At 44.1% G+C, this 22,483-nt stretch overlaps 2 protein-coding genes across 2 annotated transcripts in view; both read right to left on the reverse strand.

Moving 5' to 3' along the window:
* ubox5 (U-box domain containing 5) overlaps nt 1-22,361 on the reverse strand; it is a 29,819-nt gene extending 7,458 nt beyond the window's left edge. The window contains exons 1-3 of the mRNA XM_080196863.1: nt 22,253-22,361; nt 8,407-8,502; nt 581-1,745 (exon numbers count right to left, since the gene is read on the reverse strand). Coding sequence (XP_080052989.1) covers nt 581-1,745; nt 8,407-8,460 — 1,219 coding nt within the window. The 5' untranslated portion in view covers nt 8,461-8,502; nt 22,253-22,361. The remainder of the gene's footprint in view (nt 1-580; nt 1,746-8,406; nt 8,503-22,252) is intronic.
* On the reverse strand, nt 16,652-22,363 carry fastkd5 (FAST kinase domains 5). The gene is made up of 2 exons (XM_080196799.1): nt 22,253-22,363; nt 16,652-19,300 (listed from the first exon to the last, which is right to left on the reverse strand). The coding sequence occupies exon 2, from the start codon at nt 19,267-19,269 to the stop codon at nt 16,741-16,743; it is 2,529 nt and encodes an 842-aa protein (XP_080052925.1). The 5' UTR covers nt 19,270-19,300; nt 22,253-22,363; the 3' UTR covers nt 16,652-16,740.
* Between the last annotated feature and the right edge of the window lie 120 nt (nt 22,364-22,483).

Below are 22,483 nucleotides of genomic sequence, written 5' to 3' on the forward strand. Positions count from 1 at the left end.
TCAAGCTCTCCTGATGCTGTAGCTCAAAGGGGCAGCTAGAATCATAGAATCCTACAGAGGAGGCGGCCATTCAGCCCATCGAGTCTGCATCGACTACAATCCCACCTATTCCCATAACCCGACATATTTACCCTGCTAATCCCCTGACACTAGGGTCAATCAACCTAACCCACGCATCTTTGGATTGTGGGAGGAAATCTGAGCACCCGGAAGAAACCCACACAGGCACAGGGAGAATGTGCAAACTTCACACAGACAAGGCTGGAACTGAACCTAGGTGCCTGGCACTGTGAGGCAGCAGTGCTAACAATTGTGCCACTGTGCCAACCCTAATTAAGTAAACAGGTTAAATTTAGTTCTTGAAGCAGGAAGGCACACAAGCTAGGCCTAAAGTACAACCAGCACAGAGTGCTAGCAGCAGATAGTGAAACACTGAGTGTTGAGGTAAGTATGGGAGTTTAAGAGAATAGGTCTTAATCTTTTGCCTTCTTAAAATCTAACAAACTGCTGGTGATTAAAATCAATATTTTCAGGAAAAGATAATAACTGACATAAAGGAGGAATTGAAAGATGGTTATACCCGAATCTTGCCCAGGCTCTTGCTGCTCTTTCGTATCTGTTTTGAATCTCTTTTCCCCACAATCGGATACAGCAGCAGTGGAGCTCCCACTACTGCCAGCAGTCATTCCCTCCTGGACAGGACTGGTGATTGTGTCACGTGTGGAGTCTGATTTTCTCTTCACTGCAGACGAGGCAACAAACCCAATGTGAGTTCTCCCCACGACGGCGCGATCTGGTGTCGCGTTATGGAGCAGGAAGTAGTCCAGCCTTGTTTTAAGCGTCGAGTGAGGGACTGGTTTGGAATGCTGGCTGAAGGGAACGTTTGTGAAGGGATCATTGGGCACCCTGCCCCACGTGGCTTCGCACCGACTGTACTTGTCCAGAGTACTCTGATCAATAACTTTGCCACAGGGAAGTAACATAGGGAGGACCATGATCTCCGAAGTGATGGGATCTAGAAATTCTTCTGGAACATTGCCATTAGTCATTGGAGATCCATTAACAACTGGCTGTAGGCTCCCTGTACCATCAGATGGTGCAGCAGAAACAGTTCCCTGGTTGATAACTGGAGTCGATTGCCCAGCTTTGTGTTTCTGATAAACTCTGTAGATGCTTTCTATAACCGTACGAGGGGACGACCTCGATGGCTGGCCCCAGATGGCAACCCTCCTTAAGCAAGGCAAACTGCCACCTGACACATAAGTAATGCAGATCCTGAGGTGATTTATATTTGTCAGAGAAAAATGTCCCTTATTCCACAAATCCTGCACTAAAGTACTGTCAGCGACAGCAGATTGTTCATTAGACTCGTTAAAGGGAGGCCTGGCCTTAAAGGCTTTGTGCCTGAAGGATACTTTATTTTGGTTTTTCAGTGTGGCTTTCCCAACCAATGTAAACACTTCATTATCTGAAAGGGCTGGGCCTGTCAGCTGAGAGTTTTGAGTGGAATTCTCATTCCACATCACATTCTTACTACTTGTGGTACATGTGTAAATATCCAATCCCATCGAGTTTTGCAAGCTAGCTGAGACATCTATGTCAATCCTGCACAGTTCCACGTTAAATGGGAATGAAATGGTAACGTGTACAGGGGGTTTGATGAAGTATTCAGCACGGAATCCGCACTTTCTTTTCACAGGGTCCGCAGAGATCAGGTTGCTCACTTCATAGCCGTCAGCACAGACCTGGGCAGAATACAACAGGAAGATAAAAGATGGAATATTTGTCACTGCACACCTGTTGGATAGAAACTTTGTCTTTATATTTGTGCGTCATGGGCGTTTCTGGCTGACCAGCATTTATTACCCATCCCTAGTTGCCCAAGGGTAGTTGAGAGTCAGCCACATTGCTAGGCCAGGCCTGGTAAGGACAGCGGATTTCCTTCCCTAAAGGACATCAGTGAACCAAGTGGGGTTTTCCAACAATCGACAATGGTTTCATGGTCATCAGTAAATTCTTAATTCCAGATTTTTTTTTACTGAATTCAAATTCCATCATCTGCTGTGTGGGATCCAAACCTGGGTCCCCAGAACATTAGTTGAGTTTCTGGATTAATAGTCTAGGGATATTATCACTAGGCCATATTAATTCATCAGCACAGAGTTACTGGACCAGGGAGCAGCAAGGGATAGGCCTGATCTCCCACTCCAGTCACTTCCCACCCACAGCAGCACTGGACAAAGTCTGTGATCTTTCTCTGGAAAGGGAGAGGGAAAGAGAGGTTTATAAGAACGTAAGAAATAGGAGCAGGAGTAGGCCATCTAGCCCTTCGAGCCTGCTCCGCCATTCAATAAGATCATGGCTGATCTGAAGTGGATCAGTTCCACTTTCCTGCTCTCTCCTCATAACCCTTAATTCCCTTGCCTATCAAAAACCTATCTACCCGTGACTTAAATATATTTAGCAAGGTAGCCTTCACCACTTCAACGGGCAGAGAATTCCAGAGATTCACCGCCCTTTGGGTGAAGAAGTTCCTCCTCAACTCTAACCTGTCCCCCCCCTTACCTTGAGGCTGTGCCCTCTAGTTCTGCTATCCTTTCTAAGCGGGAAGAATCTCTCTACTTCTACCTTATCCATCCCTTTCATTATCTTATACATATCTTTATCACTGAATCCCCATTCCAGTCTCCCAGTGCCATCCAACAAAACAGTCGATGGAGCTTGGGAGATTGCCCAGCTCCTCCTTAGCAGCAGAGATGCAGGAGCCAGTGAGATCCTGTGCTGACAGGCGAATGGCCTTCAAAGGAGGAAAACACTCAGTTAGGAAAAACATTGAGTGGGATTCTCCCAAAAAAGTTCTAAGTGTCAAATTTGTGTAAAAAAACTGGAGGAAATCACGCTGGAGTTTCAGCTGGATTTCCAAAGTAAATTTCCCACATTCTGCGCACTGCAGACTGAGCTAGCGTGAATCTCGCAGAAGATCAGTGGGTGGGGCCTATTCCTGCTGGACAGGCTGGCAGCAGAGTGCCAAGCTCGATTGCTGGCCAGTCCATGACCCCGCATCGCTGGCTGTACAACAACCAATGCCCCTGGGCTAGCCCAAACCCCCAGCCCACCTCGATCCCCTCCCTCTCACCCCACACACCAGCGGTCCTAAACCTGCCCCCCTCCCTCACTGTCACTTTCCAATTTGAAAGGGGGCCATAGCTGGCAATGCCCAGGGGGCACCTCCCCATCACCTCCAACCCTTTGAGGCCCTTCCGTCACTCCAGCAGGGTCAGGCCGCCAGCATCCCGCCAGTGGGGAGCTATGCTAAACCCCACTGGAATGAAGAAATAAATCACTTCTGGCCAGAGGGCTGAGGTGAGGAGAAATTTCTTGCCCAGAGAGTGGTGAATCTGGAATACAGAATGTAGTTGAAGTCAAAATATTGAGATTTCAAGCAGAAATTAGATATAGCACTTTGGGCTAACGGAATGGGGGAGAATGGAAATCAGGATATTGAATTTGATGATCAGCCATGATCAAAGGGCTGAATGGCCTACTCCTGCTAGTTTCTATGTTTCTAAGTTTCTATGTTTCTAAGTTTCTACGTAAATCCAATGATGAACTCAGGAGAAACATTTGTAATTCAAGAATGGGTAGAATATGGAACGTGCTGAAACTTGCAGTCGCAGAGTAAAACAGCATGTCTTTAAGAAAAATTACATTGTATTATATAGAAACTAAAAAAGTATGGGGGAGAAAGAAAGAGGAGGAAACATGTTAGGATTAGAGGAAGGAGGGTCATAGGAGGTTTGAGTGGAGCAAAAACCATTAGCAAAGACCAGGTGGGCTGAATAGAAACACAGAAACTAGAAGCAGGAATAGGGCTTTCGGCCCCTCCCGCTGCTCCGCCATTCATTTTGACCATGGCTGATCATTGAATTCAATATCCTGATTTCTCCCCTTCCTCCTGTACCTGTCTCTGAACATTCAAATAAAAGGAGTAGGCCATTCGGCTCCTCGAGCCTGCTCCGCCATTCAGTAAGGTCATGGCTAATCCAATTGCGACCTTAACTCTATTTTGTCTGTCTCCGTAACCTTTGACTCCCTTATAGATTAAAGATCCTTTTAACTCAGCCTTGAAAATATTCAATGACCCAGTCTCCACTGCTCACTGCGGATGAGAATTCCAAAGACTAACACAACCCTCTGCCTGGAACAAATCCTTCTCAACTCTGTCTCAAATGGAAGAACCTTTTGTTTTAAGCTGTGTCCCCTCGTTCTAGATTCGCCTGAGAGGGGAAGCATTCTCTCAGCTGCTATCCGGTTTCTATACCGCTCATAGCAGCTAATTAGTGATATAAAGACTGTTCGTCATCTCCCACAGCGTTTCCAAAATTAAGGGCTTAATGAACTCCCATTGTTATCCTTCAGTTTTTGAAAGGGAGAGACCCTAATCGCTGTGGCTTTTTGGTGCTGTGTTCACAGCTGGTTAAACTCCACTTTGAATTAGAAAGGTTCACTGCTCCAAGTACCCCACCTGGTGGTGAACAAAGAAGCTGAAGGGGAAATCGGGTCCAAACATTCAAAATTCTGAGGGGCTTTCATGAAGAAAAGCTGGAAAAACAATTCCCAGCAGGCAGGTGAATCGGTGAATGGAGAGCATAACATTCAAAAGAACAAAGGGAAGTTCTTTTTTATTTTAAAATGCTGCGTGCTGTTGCCATGTAATGGAACGCAATGTAATGTCCTTACAGAATTCATAGCAGAATATGGAGCACACTGCAACATTTAACTTATTTATTAGTCATAAGGAGGTTTACACTAACACTGCAATGAAGTTACTGTGAAAATCCCCTAGTCGCCACACTCTGGCACCTGTTCGGGTACACCGAGGGAGAATTTAGCATGGCCAATGCATCTAACCAGCACGTCGTTTAGACTGTGGGAGGAAACTGGAGCACCTGGAGGAAACCCATGCAGACACGAGGAGAATGTACAGACTTCGCACAGATAGTGACCCAGGCCGGGAATTGAACCAGGGTCTCTGGCACTGTGAGGCAGCAGTGTTAACCACTGTGTTACCGTGCTGCCCCATGTGCTCAGTGGCATGTGCAGTAATTGAGGGAAACAGTAGAAACGTCTTTAAGGAAAGTTACATTGTATTATATAGAAGCTGAAAAAGTATATGAGAGAGAGAGAGAGAAATAGAAGGTGATAGAATTAGATGGAGGAGGGTCAGAGGAGGTTTGAATGGAGCAAAACATTCGCAAGGACAACAACAAAGAGATGAGTGAGGCTGACAGAACACATATTTCATCTCCAGGGCACAGTGCAAGATTGGCAGCAGAATGGAAGAAGACAAGGTTGGCCAAAGAAGAAATGGTGAAGTACTTTTGAGGAGGATCTTCAATAGCCAATGGGATTGTGATGGACTGGGATTGGTAGTGGAATCTTGCTGTCCATAGTTCTGCCAGTCCTGTGTGGGACAAAGTCCAAGTAAATGAAGGGAAGTGGATGAATATTTCAGAAGGAAAATATGAATGGGTATGGCAAATGGTACAGATCATAGAATCCCAACAGTGCAGGAAGCAGCCATTTGGCCCACTGACAACAGTTCCACTCGGGCTCAACCGCATAACTCCACGTATTTACCCTGCAAATCTCCCTGACACAAAGGTGCAATTGAGCATAGCCAATCAACCTAATGCGCACAGCTTTGGAGTGTGGGAAGAAGCTGGCGTACCCAAAGGAAACCCAGATATAAACTCCACACACACACACACACAGTCACCAAAGTCCAGAATTGAATCCGGGTCCCTGGCGCTGTGAGACAGCACTACTGTGCTATCCAATATCTCCTTCAATGTTGTAATGTTGGAGTCTGCAAATCTGCATATTTTCCCTGTGTCTGTGTGGGTTTCCTCCCACTGTCTGAAAGAGGTGCCGGTTAGGTACATAGTCCTGATCAAATTTGAATTCAATTAATAAATCTGGGATAGAAAGCTAGTCTGAGTAATGGTGACTATGAAATATCAGCCGTTGTTGTAAAAACCCATCTGGTTTATTAACGACCTTTAGGAAATCTGTCATTCTTATCTGACCCTGGCCTGCACACGACTCCAGATCCAGGGTAATGTGGTTGACTCTTAACTGCCCTCTGCAATGGCCGAGCAAGTCACTCAATTCAAGGGCAATTAGGGATGGGCAACAAATGCTGGCCTTGAAAGCAACACCCAGATCCCAAGAAAGAATTTATAAAAAAATGTGTTAATTGGAACAGAGTGAGCTGAAAAGCAGCATGAGGTTATCTTTGTCAATGAGCTTTTTGGCTCGGTTATGCTGTTTTCTACCACTTTAGGTCCTGGAACACCTTAAGCCCTAAAAAGAACTGGCTGTAGGGAATGAAAAGCGGGAACCAACGATGATGTAGAGAATCTATTCAATGTCTGTTGCCATTGGCCGGTCCACTGGCGATGCAGCAATAAACATGGTCTCACCCCCAAAAAAGTAAGTCTTGGGAGATCATTCACATGACCAAGTTGTCAACAATTCAGCACAAAAGATTAAATTGGTAATCTTGCTCAGGCAGCCTACGAGGGTGGCTGATAGATCCTTTCCTGAGGATGCTTTTAAATGTTAGCAGTTTTGCTTTCTAGTTAAGATGGTAAATGTTAGTAACCTTATACTAATCAGTCAATGGTGGGGTCCTGTCTTTGAGTTACTGAAAGCACATTTACACAATCACACAGCATCGACAGCACAAGAACCAGCCATTCAGCCCAACTGCACCATGCCAGTACTTATGCTCCATACAAGCCCCCTCCCACTTACTTCATCTCAACCTTTCAGCAAATTTTATTCCTTTTGCCCTCGTGGGCTATCTAGCTTCTCCTCGACGTTATTCATCTTATGAACTTCCTCCGGGAACTTTCTAACTGCGCTCTCTACTTTTCAATAAATATCATGGCATATTTTACATCCAGTTTAAAAATATACTTGCTTTTCAGGCTAAATTTCATCAACTATAGAACCATGGAGCATTCACTGCACTTATCAATCTTCCTTGTTACATGTTCAAAAGATTTGATCATTTTGTAACACGCAATCTTCCAGGCTGATTATCCCAGATCATCCATCCTAAGTGATGGTTTATACTGCCTCTCAAACGTTTCCAATCATTTGTCCACCAATGAAGTCAAACTAACCAGCATTTAGTTTTCTGGCCTATCCCTTGCTCCTTTTCAAGTAATGATAAAACATTTGCAGACCTCCAATCCTTTGGGACCTCAACTGTATCTGGTGAGGATTGGAAAATGATCCTTGAAGCATCCGCTATTTCCTCCCAGACTTCCTTCAACAGCCTGGAATACGATTCATCCAGCCCTGGTGATTTATCCACCTTCAAGGATGCCAATTTGCTTTGGCAAAGCAACCAGCATAATTAAAGGACTCCATGCACCCCAGACATTCTCTCTTCCACCTTTTTCCATCGGGAAAAATATACCAAAGTCTGAGATCACAAACCAACCAATTCAAAAACAACTTCTTCCCTGCTGCTGTCAGACTTTTGAATGGACTTATCTCACATTAAGTAGATCTTTCTCTACGTCCTAGCTGTGACTGTACCACTACATTCAGCACTCTCTCCCTTCCTTCCCTATGAACAGTATGTCTGTAGAGCGCACAAGAAACAATACTTTTCACTGTATGCTAATACATGCGACAATAATAAATCTAATCAATCCATCCAGCACTTCCTCTCCCCACTATGATCATTACATCTAATATTTCACACAGAAACAAAGTGCGATCCACAAACTCAGCTACTGTTCTGTGGACCCGGGTTCAAATCACACCACGGCAGATTTTTTAAAAATCTGGAATTAAGAACATGATGACCATGAAACCATTGCTGATTGTCAGAAAAACCCATCTAGTTCACTAATGTCCTTTTTAGGAAAGGAAATCTGCTGTCCTTACTTGGTCCTACATGTGACTCGAGGTACAGCAGTGCGGTTGATTCTCAACTAGGGATAGGTAGTAAATGTTGGCAATGCCCATGTCCCACAAATGAATCAAACAGAAAAAGCATTGAAAAAAAAGCACTCTCTCATTGCCACATCTTTTGAATCAACCCCCAAGTTACCATGTGCATCTCTGATGGGCCCTAGCTTTTCTCTATGCTTTTCTCTATGTTCTTCATGTATTGGGAAAATATTTAGGATTTTCTTAATTAATTTGTTGCCACTGACAAAGGAAGAATTATTATTTTGCAAATGACAGTAGATAGGGGATCTGGCTGTTCCTCAACACCAAACTCCATTTTACTAACTTTAAGAGTCTTTGTATAAGCAAAGGTGTTAAGGTGGATTTTGGATTTACAAATTTAGCCAAGTACAAAACAAAATGACCTTTTACCTTATTGCACTGGATCCTTGGACTGAACTGCGGGAGGCAGAAGTTTAAGGTCATTCTCGGTGTTGAATCAAGAGCAAATTCTCACAGAAGTTTCTTCTGTAGTAGAGGAAAGTAAGTCAATAAATTAACTGCAATCATATAACCTGTGTACAACTGCACCGAATGGATGAGTGGTCGGACAGAACATGGTCAGCTATGTGAAGACCAAGACTATCTCATTCTCTCCACACTGTCAAACCTAAAGGAGGTATGTGTGCAGGGTAAGTGATCTGTCACAACAACAATTGGCCATTGCTCAAATTTGCACAGAAAATTACATTTTATGCAAAGTTTAAACTTCATTTATTAGTCACAAGTAGGCTTACATTAACACTGCAATGAAGTTACTGTGAAAAGGAGGTTTACTAGGCTGATACCGGAGTTGAGGGGGTTGAGCTATGAGGAGAGGCTGAATAGACTGGGCTTGTACTCGTTGGAGTTTAGAAGAATGAGGGGAGATCTCATTGAGACGTATAAGATGATGAATGGGATGGATAGGATAGAGGTGGAAAGACTCTTCCCGCTCAAAAAAGACAGTAGGACTAGGGGGCACAGCCTCAAGATAAAGGGGGGGCGGTTCAGAACGGAGTTGAGGAGGAACTTCTTCACTCAAAGGGTGGTGAATCTCTGGAATTCTCTGCCCGTTGAAGTGGTGGAGGCTGCCTCGCTAAATATTTTTAAGAAGCGGGTTGATGGGTTTTTGATAAGAGAGGGGATTAAGGGTTATGGGGAGAGGGCGGGAAAGTGGAACTGAGCCACGACAGATCAGCCATGATCTTATTGAATGGCGGGGCAGGCTCGAAGGGCCAGATGGCCTACTCCTGCTCCTATTTCTTATGTTCTTATGTTCTTACACCGTTTGGGTATACAAAGAAAATTTAGCATGGCCAATCCACCTAACCAGCACATCTTTCCAACTGTGGGAGGAAACCTGAGCATCCAGAGGAAACCCACGCAGACATGGAGAGAACATGCAGCATTGGTCAGTATGGATATTTGTGAGATTTGTTTTGGGCGCACCAGCTGGAGTTGTCAAGTTACGGTAATTGAAACCGCTTGTGACTTAGTTGCAACTTGACTGCATTTTACATTATATTCCATGGGTTAGAAGAGATTGTTCTAGTATGTAGTTAATAGCCAACTAGTTTATTGGAAATGTTCTTCATAAACATTGAGGATCTGTAGTTATATGCTAGTTAGGAATCCTACAGCATCTGAAATGATACCAAACTTAGAGCAGCGGCAAACAGTGAGGATGATATGAATTACCTGCAACAAGATATAGGTAGATTGGCATGTTCATTATATGGATTCTAAGAAAGTGTTTATTAAGGTGACACAAAGAAGGCTGATTAATAAAACTGAGGCTCAGGAAATAGAAATGTCAATGTCAAATTGGATGAAAAACAGCCAAGTGTGCATTGTGCAGAGTTGTTATTTTTTAGACGGGAGGATGATCGTGCAGTTTCCCAAGGGTCAGTGCTTCAACTACTACTGTTTTTGCTATGATATAAACGAGAATATTGGAATATAGAGTAAAATTTTACATATTTACAATGATTGCAAATTTGGAGGAATTGCAAACAATGAGGATGACCTAAAGCACTTCCAACAGAACATAAGTAAGTTTATAAAGTTTATTTATTATTAGTCACACATAGGCTTACATTCACACAACAATGAAGTTGCTGTGAAAATCCTCAGAACAGGCAGGCAAGTGGCAGATGAATTTAATATATGGAAGTGTGAGGGAATGCATTTGTTAGCAAGAGAGGGAGAGGCAATATAGACTTCATGGTAAAGTTTTAAATTGTGTGTAGAAGCTTCTGGGGTGGGTGTGTATTGATCTGTGAAGGTGATAGAACATACTGAGATAGTGCTTAGCAAATGGAGGGCATCTTGGACTTCATGGAGGCACTCAGGCCAAAAGTAGTCTTTATAATGCTCTGGTTAAGCCCCAACTTAAATATGGTGTCTAATGCTTCATCTTCAGTTGTTTCATCAGTGGCTTTCCATTTATCATAACTTCAGAAGTGGGGATGTTTACTGATGATTGCAGAGAATTCAGTTCCATATGTAACTCCTTAGACACTGAAGCATTGACTTCTCCATATGCAGCATGATCTGAACAACAATAAAGCTGGGCTGTTAAATAGCAAGTATCATTCACACAACACAACTGCCAGGCAATGACTATCTCCAAGAGAGCTCCTTGACATTTGATGGCACTACTATAGCTGAATCCCCCACTATAAGCATCCTGGGGTGGGTTACTTCTGACCAAGAACTGATTGACCAGCCATTTAATACTGTGAATACAAGAGCAGGTCAGAAGCTGGGGATTCTGTGGCAAGTAACTCACCTCCTGACTTCCTAATGTCTGTTTACCGCCTATGAGGCACAAGTCAGGTGTGTGATGGAATACTCTCTGCTTGCTTGAATGAACACAGCTCCCAACAACAATCAAGAAGCTCGACACTGTCCAAGAGAAGACAACCCCCTTGACTGATACCCCATCCACCACGATAAACATTCACTCCCTTCATCACTGACAGTGAAAATAGTGTGTACCATGTACAAAATGCATTGCAGCAAATCACAAAGGCCCCTTCAACAGTACCTTACAAACTCGCAACCTGTACCACCTAGAACAACGAGGGCAATGAATGCAGAGGAACACCACCACTTGCAAGTTTCTCTCTAAGACACATCATCCTGACTTGGAAATATATTGCCGTTCCTTCACTGTCACTGGTCCTTCGTATCTGGTGTAGGTACACTGTGGGTGTACCTACACCAGATACATCATGGTGGCTTAAGGCAGCGGCTCACCATTACCTTCTCAAGGGCAATTAGGGATGAGTAATAAATGCTGGCCTAACTGGCGATGCCCCACACTCCATGGGAACAATATGTAAAAGTCCTGGTCACCACACTTGAGAAAGGATGTGACAGTCCTTGATTTTCTGAGATTTACAAAAACGGCACCATCCATGGAAGACGTATATATTTATGAAAGCAAAATACTGTGGATGTTGGAATCTGAAGCAAAACAGAAAATGCTGGAAAATCTCAGCAGGTCTAACAGCGTCTATGGAGAGAGAATAGAGCCAATGTTTCAAGTCAGGATGACCCTTTGTCAGCGCTCAAGACGTACATATGTTAATTTTTCAGGACAAACAGCCAAATATTCAGAGAGAATCCTCAAAGGGAAACAATGCTAGAATTGGCAACCTCCTTGTGGAATCAGGAGGCAGATTCCATCGAGCAGACTGGAAAGGGGCGTTGGCGGGGTGGGGGGGGCCAAGTTCCACCACCATCCCAGGCAGTGCATTCCAGACCTGTGAGTTTCACATCAACGGTAGAGAAACTATTAAAGAAAACGCTAAAAGAGAACACCTTTCTCCCCTTGGAGCTACAAGGATTGATCAGGGGTACTCAGCATGGCTTTGTCAGAGTGAGGTCATGACGAACAAATCTGATTGCATTTTTGAGCTGACCAGGTGTGTAAATGAGGGTAGTACAGTTGATGCAATTTATATGGATTTCAGCAAAGCCATTAACAATGTCCTACAAGGGAGACTTATAAAGAAGCCAAATGTACCTGGGAAACAGGGTAATTTAGTAAGGAAGATTAAAAATGACCATAACCCTAATGAATAAAAAGACAGTAGAGTTCTTGAAAAAGCACCTCCACACTGTCCACACCACACCAAATCACAAGGAATTTGCTGATAGCTGGGAAAAAGTGTTCATTATAATCCTATCCACACTGAACCAGAACTGTTCCAACTCACAATGCTTAACCCAGCAATAAAAGACAAAGCATCAAGAAACAATGCTAATGTAGCTGTGGAACTCCAGCTGGGGAATGGATGAAGCGCCAGAAAAAAACCCCAGGAAAGGCTGGCATTGCCAAACAACACATCAAGGCAAAGAGAACATTATCAACACAACCAACATGACTTTCAGAAAGGAAGATCAGCTTAAACATGATTCTTTTAGGTGACAGATGTGGGGAAATGCAGTAGGAGGCCAATCTCAGCAACATTCAGTCACAGGAAGCTGCAGCAGTAAGATTGAGCCTTTACAGTGACTTATTTCAGTATATAAAACTGGTATTTGTGTTTTTTTTTAACATAAACCTTATGAACTGCTTAAATTTAGTTCAAGCATCTTAATGCATACCAGCTCATGCTTATAGAATTTAGCTGAAGCCTGAACACAAAACAGCACAAAACAGTAAAATTAGAGCTACTTAAAGGAGAATCAAATGGCAAGCAGAAGATTTCTGCAGAAGCTGTTTTACAGCAGTTGGTGTGAAGCCTAGAAAAGGGATGGAGAGAAAGATCAGACCCTTTTCAAATAAGAGTCCTACACATTGCAGAACCTGGAACAAGCGAGGCAGCTAAAACCACCTCACAAGCATAGGTGAGAGCCTCATCCACAAGACAGAGGCTACAATATCTCTATTAGCCCTTCCAAATCCATGTGCATCTTTCCCTCAGCTCCATGCTCACATTTCTCCAATCAGCTCTCAACAGTCACAAGTAACATGCTATGTTGACTGTGATCATCACATGCTATCCCACCACATCCATCTCAGCCTGTCTTAACGTCACTGATCACACCACCCACATCCTCTGTGTCTCATCCATCCATTGCCCAATAGGATGGAACTCCCTTTTCCTGGTTCCATTCTTACTTATCCAGCTGTAGCCACAGGATGGTCTGTAATGGCTTCTCTTTCCACTGTCACACGGATAATGCTCAAGTCCCTCAAAGTTCTACCCTCAGCCTAGTCCTATTTCTCACTTACATGGCAACATCATCCAAAAATATAGCATCCCACACACACACACACACACACACACGCACTGACAACATTCAGCACTATTTCATTGTCATCTCTCTCTCAACGTTTCCTTTATCTGAATTGTCACATTGTTTGTTCAATATCCAGCTTTGGATCAGTAGAAATTTCCTTCCAACTAAACAATGGGAAGACCAAAATAATCATCTACAATTCCTGCTACTGACTTCATCCCAAGTGACCAGATTTTTAAGAAATGTTTGTTTGAGAGATAAATATTGGTCTGGGGACTGCAAAGAACTCCCCTACTCTTTGAAATAATGTAAAAAGTCTCACAACACCAGATTAAAGACCAACAAGTTTATTTGATAGTAAATTCACTAGCTTTTGGGTTTTGCCCCTTCGTCAGGTGAGTGGAGTGTTCTGGTCAAAAACACAACTCTCCACTCACCTGACGATGGGGCAAACCCTGAAAGGTAGTGAGTTTACTATCAAATAAACTTGTTGGACTTTAACTTGGTGTTGTGAGACTTTTTACTGTGTTAAACCCAGTCCAACACCAGCATCTCCACATCTTTGAAATGATGCCAGGGAATATTTTACATCTATCCAAGAGGTCTTGGTTTAACGCCACATAAGACAGGCAACACCTGATCTGCCCAAGACCACAAGAAACTACAAAGGGTTGTGAACGTAGCCCAGTCCATTACTCAAACCAGCCTCCCACCCACTGATTCTGTCTACACTTCCCGCTGTCTCGGCAAAACAGCCAGCATAATTAAGGACCCAACGCACCCTGGACATTCTCTCTTCTACTTTCTTCCATCAAGAAAAAGGTACAAAAGTCTGAGGTCATGTACCAACCAACTCAAGAACAGCTTCTACCCTGCTGCTGTCAGACTTTTGAATGGACTTACCTTGCATTAATCTGATCTTTCTCTACACCCTAGCTATGACTATAACATTACACTCTACACTCTTTCGCTTCCTTCTCTATGAACGGTACACTTTGTCTTAATAGCACACAAGAAACAATACGTTAATACGTGACAATAATAAATCAAATCAAATTATTCAGCCCATTGAGTCTGCACCAACTCTCCACCCCATCCCCATAACCAGCTAATCCACCTAACCTACCCAAGATTTCACTGTATGTTAATACATGTGACAGTACTAAATCAAATCAAATCCATCACTCCTGCATTCCCTCAGTATTGCACTGCACTCAGACATGGTAGCGGGGGGTGGAGGGTTGGGGATGTGGTCAGCCTAAATTTCTGTGCTCAATCTCTGGGGCGGGACATTACAGCCTTCTATATTAAGAGATTAGAGTATTACCAGCTGAGCCACAGTTTTTTTCCTATGCTCTGAACACAGGTGTTGATTTCTACAGGGCATTTACGACATTTGATATCTGGCTTTTAGCAGTCAAAGGTTGTTGGTATTGGAGACAATCCACCGATTGTTGTTTTCGTACAATGCTGCCAGCTTCTGATCCAATTCTGCAGCACACAATTTTTGCTGAAATTGTTTTACAAATGGTGGGTTAATGTGCCAAGAGGAGAAAAATCCTCAAAGGGTTTATAGGCTTTATAGTCTACTCCAGATTGGACTGGTTTCTCCATCGCTGAATATCTTTATGGCTAAGAGAGGTTTTTTTGGTCTCTCAGAGGATCAAGGGATATAGAGAATGGGCAAGAAAGCAAGATTTACCAGGATATTGCCTGGTATGGAGGGCATTAGCTACGAAGAGAGGTTGGAGAAACTTGGCTTGTTCTCGCTGGAGCAACGGAGGTTGAGTGGTGACCTAAGAACATAAGAAATAGTAGCAGGAGTAGGCCATCTAGCCCTTCAAGCCTGCCCCGCCATTCAATAAGATCATGGCTGATCTGAAGCGCATCAGTTCCACTTTCCCGCTTTCTCCCCATAACCCTTAATTCCCCTGTCTATCAAAAACCTATCTACCTGTGACTTACATATATTTAGCGAGGTAGCCTCCACCACTTCAACGGGCAGAGAATTCCAGAGATTCACCACCCTTTGAGTGAAGAAGTTCCTCCTCAACTCTGATCTAAACTGCACCCCCCCCCCATGCCTCTTATCTTGAGGCTGTGTCTTCTAGTCCTGCTATCCTTTCTAAGTGGGAAGAATCTCTCTACCTCTACCCTATCTATCCCCTTCATTATCTTACACATCTCTATAAGATCCCCCCTCATCCTTCTAAACTCCAACGAGTACAGACCCAGTCTATTTAGTCTCTCTTCATAGTCCAACCCCCTCATCTCCGGTATCAGCCTAGTGAACGTCCTCTGCACTCCCTCCAGACCTGATAGAAGTCTACAAGATTATGAGAGGCATGGACAGACTGGATAGTCAGAAGCTTTTTTCCAGATGGAAGAGTCAATTTCTAGGGGCAAGGTTTAAAGGAGATATACTAGGCAAGTTTTTTTTTAAACACAGAGGGCGATGGGTGCCTGGAACTCACTGCCGAGAGGGGTAGGGAAGCAGATACTATAGTGATTTTTAAAGGGGCGTCTGGACAAATACATGAATAGGATGGGAATGGAGGGATATGGTCCCCAGAATGGGTCAGTGCAGGCTTGGAGAGCTGAAGGGCCTGTTCCTGAGCTGTAATTTTCTTTGTTTTTTGTTCAAAGTTGAAGTCCAAGATCAGCAAAGACAACTCAAAGGACCATTAGATCTACTTGATCTGCTAGTTCTTTTGCTCTTAATAAGATCTTTCCCGTGACAGAATAGCACTCCAAACTCATGTTTCCTGTAAGAAGAATAAATACTTAAGCGATGTAACTACATAATTGTAGAGTCTTATAGCGCAGAAAAGGCCATTTGGCCCGTCAAGCTGCACAGTCAATAACTATCAGTGCCAACCTTTGGGGACAGGAAGGGAGAATGGGGCAGTATGGTGGTACAGTGGTTAGCACTACTGCCTCACTGCATCAGGGACCCGGGTTTGATTCCTGGCTTGGGTCACTGTCTATGCGGCTTCTGCATGTTCTCCCCATGTCTGCATGGGTTTCCTCCAGGTGCTCCAGTCTCCTCCCATATTCTGAAAGACATGCTGGTTAGGTGCATTGACCCGAATTGGTGCTGGAGTGTGGGGATTTCACAGTAACTTCATCGCAGTATTAATGTAAGCCTTACTTGTGACTAACAAATAAACTTTAAAAGAAAATAAACAAAACATTGTAAAACAAGGAAAGGAAAACAAAAGCTTATTTTTCATCGAAAACTGAACAGCTATTTCCCGCCATAACACAATTAGCAGAGCAGCGAAATCCAATTAATACATAACTTCTGCCAGCAATTCCCACCAGATATTCCATCAGCAAACAATGAAATGAGTTTGACACAGAACAAATAGTACAAGCTTTATTCTTTTATTACAGCGAACATGATCAGCTCCAGAACGTAAAGTCTGAAAACAGATTGTCCATTTGTGTGAAGGCGCCCTCTCCGATTCACTCCAGTGAATTGTACAGTTTCTGGTGCAAGTAGGACAGTTTCTCTGAGCGAGTTCGTTTGAGCAGAGGGAACCACTCCCAGTGGGGCAGCTCTACGACCACATAGCCAGCTTGAACTAGCTGCCTCCTCTTCATACTGTGCAATCCCAGGAGGATGCGGGAGCCGTAGCAGTAGTGATTGCGGTTGGATATCTGAATGGCAAGTTTTCGGATCTCTGATGGACCCTGGGGCTGGTCAGCAGATTGTTTCATTGGAATTTTTGAACTAGATAACGTGTTTAAAAGACTGTCTGTTAGGGGCACTCCACTCCGAAACACTTTTAGACTCAACCCTGGGCAACCTCCATCTCCAAGGCTAACTTCTGTTCTCAGCATCTTTTTACCAGTCTCGGCACCTTCGTTTCTGGTCACATTATCGGGCTCACTTTTGACAGTGGGTCTGTCGACCCTGCGTTTCACGAGTTGGGAGATTAATTGGTCTGTGACCGGGACCCCACTGAACTTGAACTCCAGTTTCTGCACCTTTTCATCTGCCACGTCCACGTTAAGTGGCAGCGGCTTGCCAGTGGGGTCAAAGTGCACCTCAAGGTCAGCTGACCTGGTGTGGGGCAAAATCATGTGGTTCTTGACATACTGAGGGCCGCCCAGCATTATCTGGAGCAAGGTGGTGGCTTCCAGTACCTCAGGCTTGACACAAATGTCCTGCCTGGCGAAATTCCAGAGCATTTCTGTAACTTCCTGCTGCAACTGGAGTGGGAGGCGGTGGCCTTGATAATCAGGGCACTCGATTGCCACCGTTCCATCAAGGGTGAAGAGATCCTTCTTTAGTTCGAAAGGGCTTTCTTTCGTCGCTAGCTTCACGAACTGTGGGCTCAAAGCGACGTTGATGAGGTCGTGAGGGAAGCGCCCCAGAAATGCCAGCGCTAGCAGGGCAGTGAGCAAGTGCTCCGGGAAACGCTCAAACTCGTGCATTTTACGGTGCAGCTGCTCCGTTAAGCTGCCGAAAAATTCCTCCGCGTTCTCAGGCTCGTAGTTCAAGGTCGAAAAGGACCAAAGGTATTTGGCGACATCTTTGCTCCGGCAATAGTGCACCTTTGAAGGAACCTTGGAAGCAACAGCATCCAGGAGATTCTTATCACAGTAATGCAATGAAGCGCAGGCCAGCACAATATGCATAACCCCCTGAGTGCCAATATTAGGGATCTTTTCAGGTGCTACCTCTCCCAGTCGCTTTAAAAAAGGCAAGTGATCCACGTGGGTATAACGGAACATTTTCATTACGTTCACCAGGCTATAATTGCTAATGTCTTCTATTCTGGCAGAAACCTTGTCACCAATTCTTTTCATCAGCTGTTCAGAAAACCCATTTTTTGACTTGAAGAAGCCCAGACAGGCAGCTCCAACTTCCTCCAAGTTCATCTGCTCCAAGTACATGGACAGCAGCCATTCCAGTTTCTGCATCAGCTCTGGAGGCGCCCGACGGTTTTCCCCAATCACGTAGAGGAGTTGAACGAGCTGGGGCATGGTCAACCCTTTCCACCGCAGGGCAACGCAGCTCAGAACTATCTCCATGTACTGTGGCGCGCTGCGGCCGAGGCAACGCCACAGGTCAGCGACAAACAAGAGCTGGCTGAACTCCATGTCCCACACCCGCCGGCAGAACTCGGCCTCGTAGGCCTTCAGGAGTGTGTGGGAGGAGGAAATCTGTAGGCGCACGATGGCCTCAAAAAGCTGGAGGAGCTGCGGCAAGGTGAACGCGCCCCGGTTGTCGACGCTGTACCGGCAAAGCGTCGCAAAACGGGAATCCGACTTCAATGCTTCATGCTGTTCGGCTGGCAACCAGCTGAGTCGGTGGAAATAGTCCGAGATAGTCTCCGGGGTCAGGCTACTTTTCAGGAAGGAGACATTGCACAGAATCCTCTGCCCCTCTTCTGCTGACAGTGGCTCTCTCTGCTCGGAGCTGTTGAAACAAAGAACCCTGTAGGCATCGCTGAGTTTCTGAAAGCCCCGAGGGTCCTCTTTTGTATCGTAGATCTCTACAATATCCAGGTCTAGCTTTTGCTTTGTGGTGGCTGCAGGCCACCGGGCAGCACTGTCTTGCTCCTCACTGGATTTATTATAGACCAGATCCAGCAGTGTGTTTCTGACACTGGACAGTCGGCGAGAGCAGGTCACCGTGTAGGTGTTACGCACTTGCTTGATTCCCAAAGCAGACGGAACATTTTCCAAAAAGAGAGAGAAATTGTCATTGTAATCATCTGTCTCATTTGAAACATTCTGCTCTGGTCTCCTCATGGTGCCGTTATATGCTGCCGGTTTGGAGTGAATTTTATAGTCCTTCAACACCAAAGCTTCCTTTGGCAAGCACAGGATGGTCCTGCCGTACCTTTCAGCTTGCCTGTCGTTAACGTCCCGAACCTCGCATTCTGGTTTTGTTGCTCCTGTGCACCCAGTGGGTTTCGAGTATGTTCGCTGGTTGCAGATTCTTCTGGGAAGCTTCCGCCAGATGACAGCAGCCATGTTCATAAAGAGCGTGGGACTCAGCTTGGCTCCAGCGCTGAAAAAAGGTAGAAGGGCAAGTGACATTGATGCTTTGAGAGTTTCCAAGATCACCTCTATTTATAATTTAACGGGAAGCTACTGGTAGATTGGCAATCACCTTTCACATCCGACTCAGTATTCACCCTCTCCATGGGGAGCAAAGAATATCTGGCATCTACCTACTAACTTCCGGCATCAGCATCAAGATCTAGACCCAGCAGAAAACCGTAAGCACAATAACTGAATGATTAAACCGTAGCTTCAGTACTCCTTACATGCTTCCTTCGGACAATTTCACATCATTATTCTGAAAGTGTGCTAATCCCCACAGAATATTGCCAACCATTGTTACTGTAAATAGGTAGAAAATCCATCTAATATCAGAAAACCTTCTTTGTAACTTTTGAACCTTCGCTTAACTGATCTTAGAACCCAAGCTGGTCTGAGGAATCAGATGATCTGCTACGGGGCTGCTTAGAGTCAGTAAACTGGTTAATATTTAAAAACTCTGCAACCAGTCTGAACGACTATGCCACTACAGTAACTGACTTCATTAGTAAGTATGTAGATGACTGTGTGCCAAAGAAGCAAATCCGTGTGTTTCCAACTGGAAACCATGGATGAACAGGGGTATCCACTGCTTGCTGAAGTCCAGGTCTGAGGTGTTGAAGTCAGGCAAGTATACAAGAAAGCCAGATATGATCTAAGGAGATCCATCAAAGATGCCAAAAGACAGTACCAGACAAAGCTAGAGTCCCAAGCTAGCCATACAGACTCCCTGCAAGGTCTAAACTGCTCTGTTCAAAACCACAAGAAACTACAAAGAGTCATGAGTGAAGCCCAGTCCATCACGCAAACCAGCCGCCTATCCACTGACACTGTATACACTTCCCGCTGCCTTGGAAAAGGACCCCACGCATCCTGGACATTCACTCTTCCACCTCCTTCCGTTAGGAAAAAGATTCAAAAGTCTGACGTCGTGTCCCAATTGACTCAAGAACAGCTTCCATCAGACTTTTGAATGGCATTACCTTGCATTATGTTGATTTTTCTCTACCCCGTAGCTATGACCGTGACGCTACATTCTGCACTCTCTCGTTTCCTTCACTATAAATGGTATGCTTTATCTGCATAGTGTGCAAGAAACAATACTTTTCACTGTATACTAATACATGTGACAATAATAAATCAAATCAAAAGATCACAGGAGATTCAAGAGACAAAGTTATATTGGGCATTTGACAATTCTCCAAATATTAAAATGGAATATCTGAATGTTTGAGCTTACTAAAATGCAAGCATGCTATTCTCCACCATTTTATGTTTTTTATCATTTCATGGAACGTGGGAATCATTGGCAAGAACCAGCATTTGCTGCCCATTCCTAACTGCGCTTGAGCTGAATAGCTTGTTAGGCCATTTCAGAGGACATTTAAAAGTCAACCACACTGTTGTGTTTTTGATTTGATTTATTGTCACATGTATTCGTACACAGTGAAAAGTATTGTTTCTTGCATGCTATACAGACAAAGCATACCGTTCACAGGAAAGGAGAGGAGAGGGTGCAGAATGTAGTGTTACAGTCACAGGTTTAAAAGTATAGAGTAAAAGATAGAATTACAGGGTATGCTGTCACTCCGGCTCAAACGTGACATGTCCTTGGATCATAGTCACATGTAGGCTGACTATGACAGAATCACAGAAAGATACACTGGTTAGAAATTACTAATCAAGTTTATTTTAAGATAAGATTCTATAGAGGCAAAAATAAACCAGCAAATAGATAGACATGACTTTAAATTATGTGTTTGGTTTATTGAGATTAGAACATAGAACACTACAGCACAAACAGGCCCTTCGGCCCACGAGTTGCGCCGATCACATCAACACCTACCAACCTACAGACCTATCTATAACCCTCAATCTCACTAAACCCCATATACTCATCCAGAAGTCTTTTAAAAGACCCCAGCGAGTTCGCCTCCACCACACTGACGGCAGCCGATTCCATTCACTCACCACCCTCTGAGTGAAAAACTTACCCCTAACATCACTTCTGAACTTCCCTCCTTCAGTCTTTTACAAGAATCTCTAAAAATATAAAGATACTAATGACCTCAAGGGATATGGGGATAGCACTGAAAAGTGGCATTGAGATAGACAATCAGCTATGATGTAACTGAATGGCGGAACAGGCTTGATGGCTGAATGGCCTCTTATGTCCCGCAGCACGTTACAAAAATTTAACCCGGAACATTATAAACTCAATGGAGTCATCTTATGATGCTACAGACATGTGTTGACTATATGTGACACTTGTACATCGTCCACCATCTTGGTAGCTGTGGCATACAATGATAATGGGAATATTGGCGAAATGTGGCAATCCATCCCCATCAACTCATCCACAATGGATCCAAGTATGAACTAGGAAAATTCCCAGTGGTAGAAAGCTTTGGGGGCTGGAATACTTGCCTGGGTGAGTGCAGTTACAAGAATCTGAACTACTCCTGTAAGCAGCCATCCACTTATTTGGCACACCTTCTACTGAACCCAATACCGGTGTACTGTGGCAGAAATAATTTCATTCTATAAGGATGCACTGTGGCAAACCACCCGTGCTGCATCAAAGCATTTCCCATTCCTGCAACTTACACCACTGAGAATGACAAGCAAAGCAAGATCATGAAAACCTCATCACCATCCTGTTAGGGATATTAATCACTGTTTCTTCATGTTTAAGTCAATATTTTGGAAGTTCCAACTGAACAACATTGTGCAGCAGGACTGTAACTGTTTAAGAACTTTCACTACCATCTTAAGGGAAGTAAGGAATGGTTAATAAATTCTGGCCTTCACAACATCAGACGAGCAAATGCAAGCTTAAAAAAGGAGTCAGTAACCCCCAAGTCAAACCCAAACCATGATGCTATTCAACTATGATATGGATCATATATGCCTCTCTTACCTTTCCCTTAATATCCAGACAGGCAGTCAGGTGCAAGAAGACTAGCTCCACCTTTCTCGTGGCCTTCCCAAGCCTGTTGATTTTAGGAAGGGAGTGCCACCAATTTTCCTGGTGCCCCAGACTAGGAATAATCAATGTTGAACCAATTAGCATACAGAAAAAGAGCTGGGATGAGAATTTTTCATTATGTTTGAGGATGTGATGCCTGAGAGTAGTTGGGTACAAGAAAAT

The sequence above is a fragment of the Carcharhinus amblyrhynchos genome, chromosome 1 (genome assembly GCF_965287045.1).
Source record: "Carcharhinus amblyrhynchos chromosome 1, sCarAmb.v2.hapA, whole genome shotgun sequence".
Classification (NCBI taxonomy): Eukaryota; Metazoa; Chordata; class Chondrichthyes; order Carcharhiniformes; family Carcharhinidae; genus Carcharhinus; species Carcharhinus amblyrhynchos.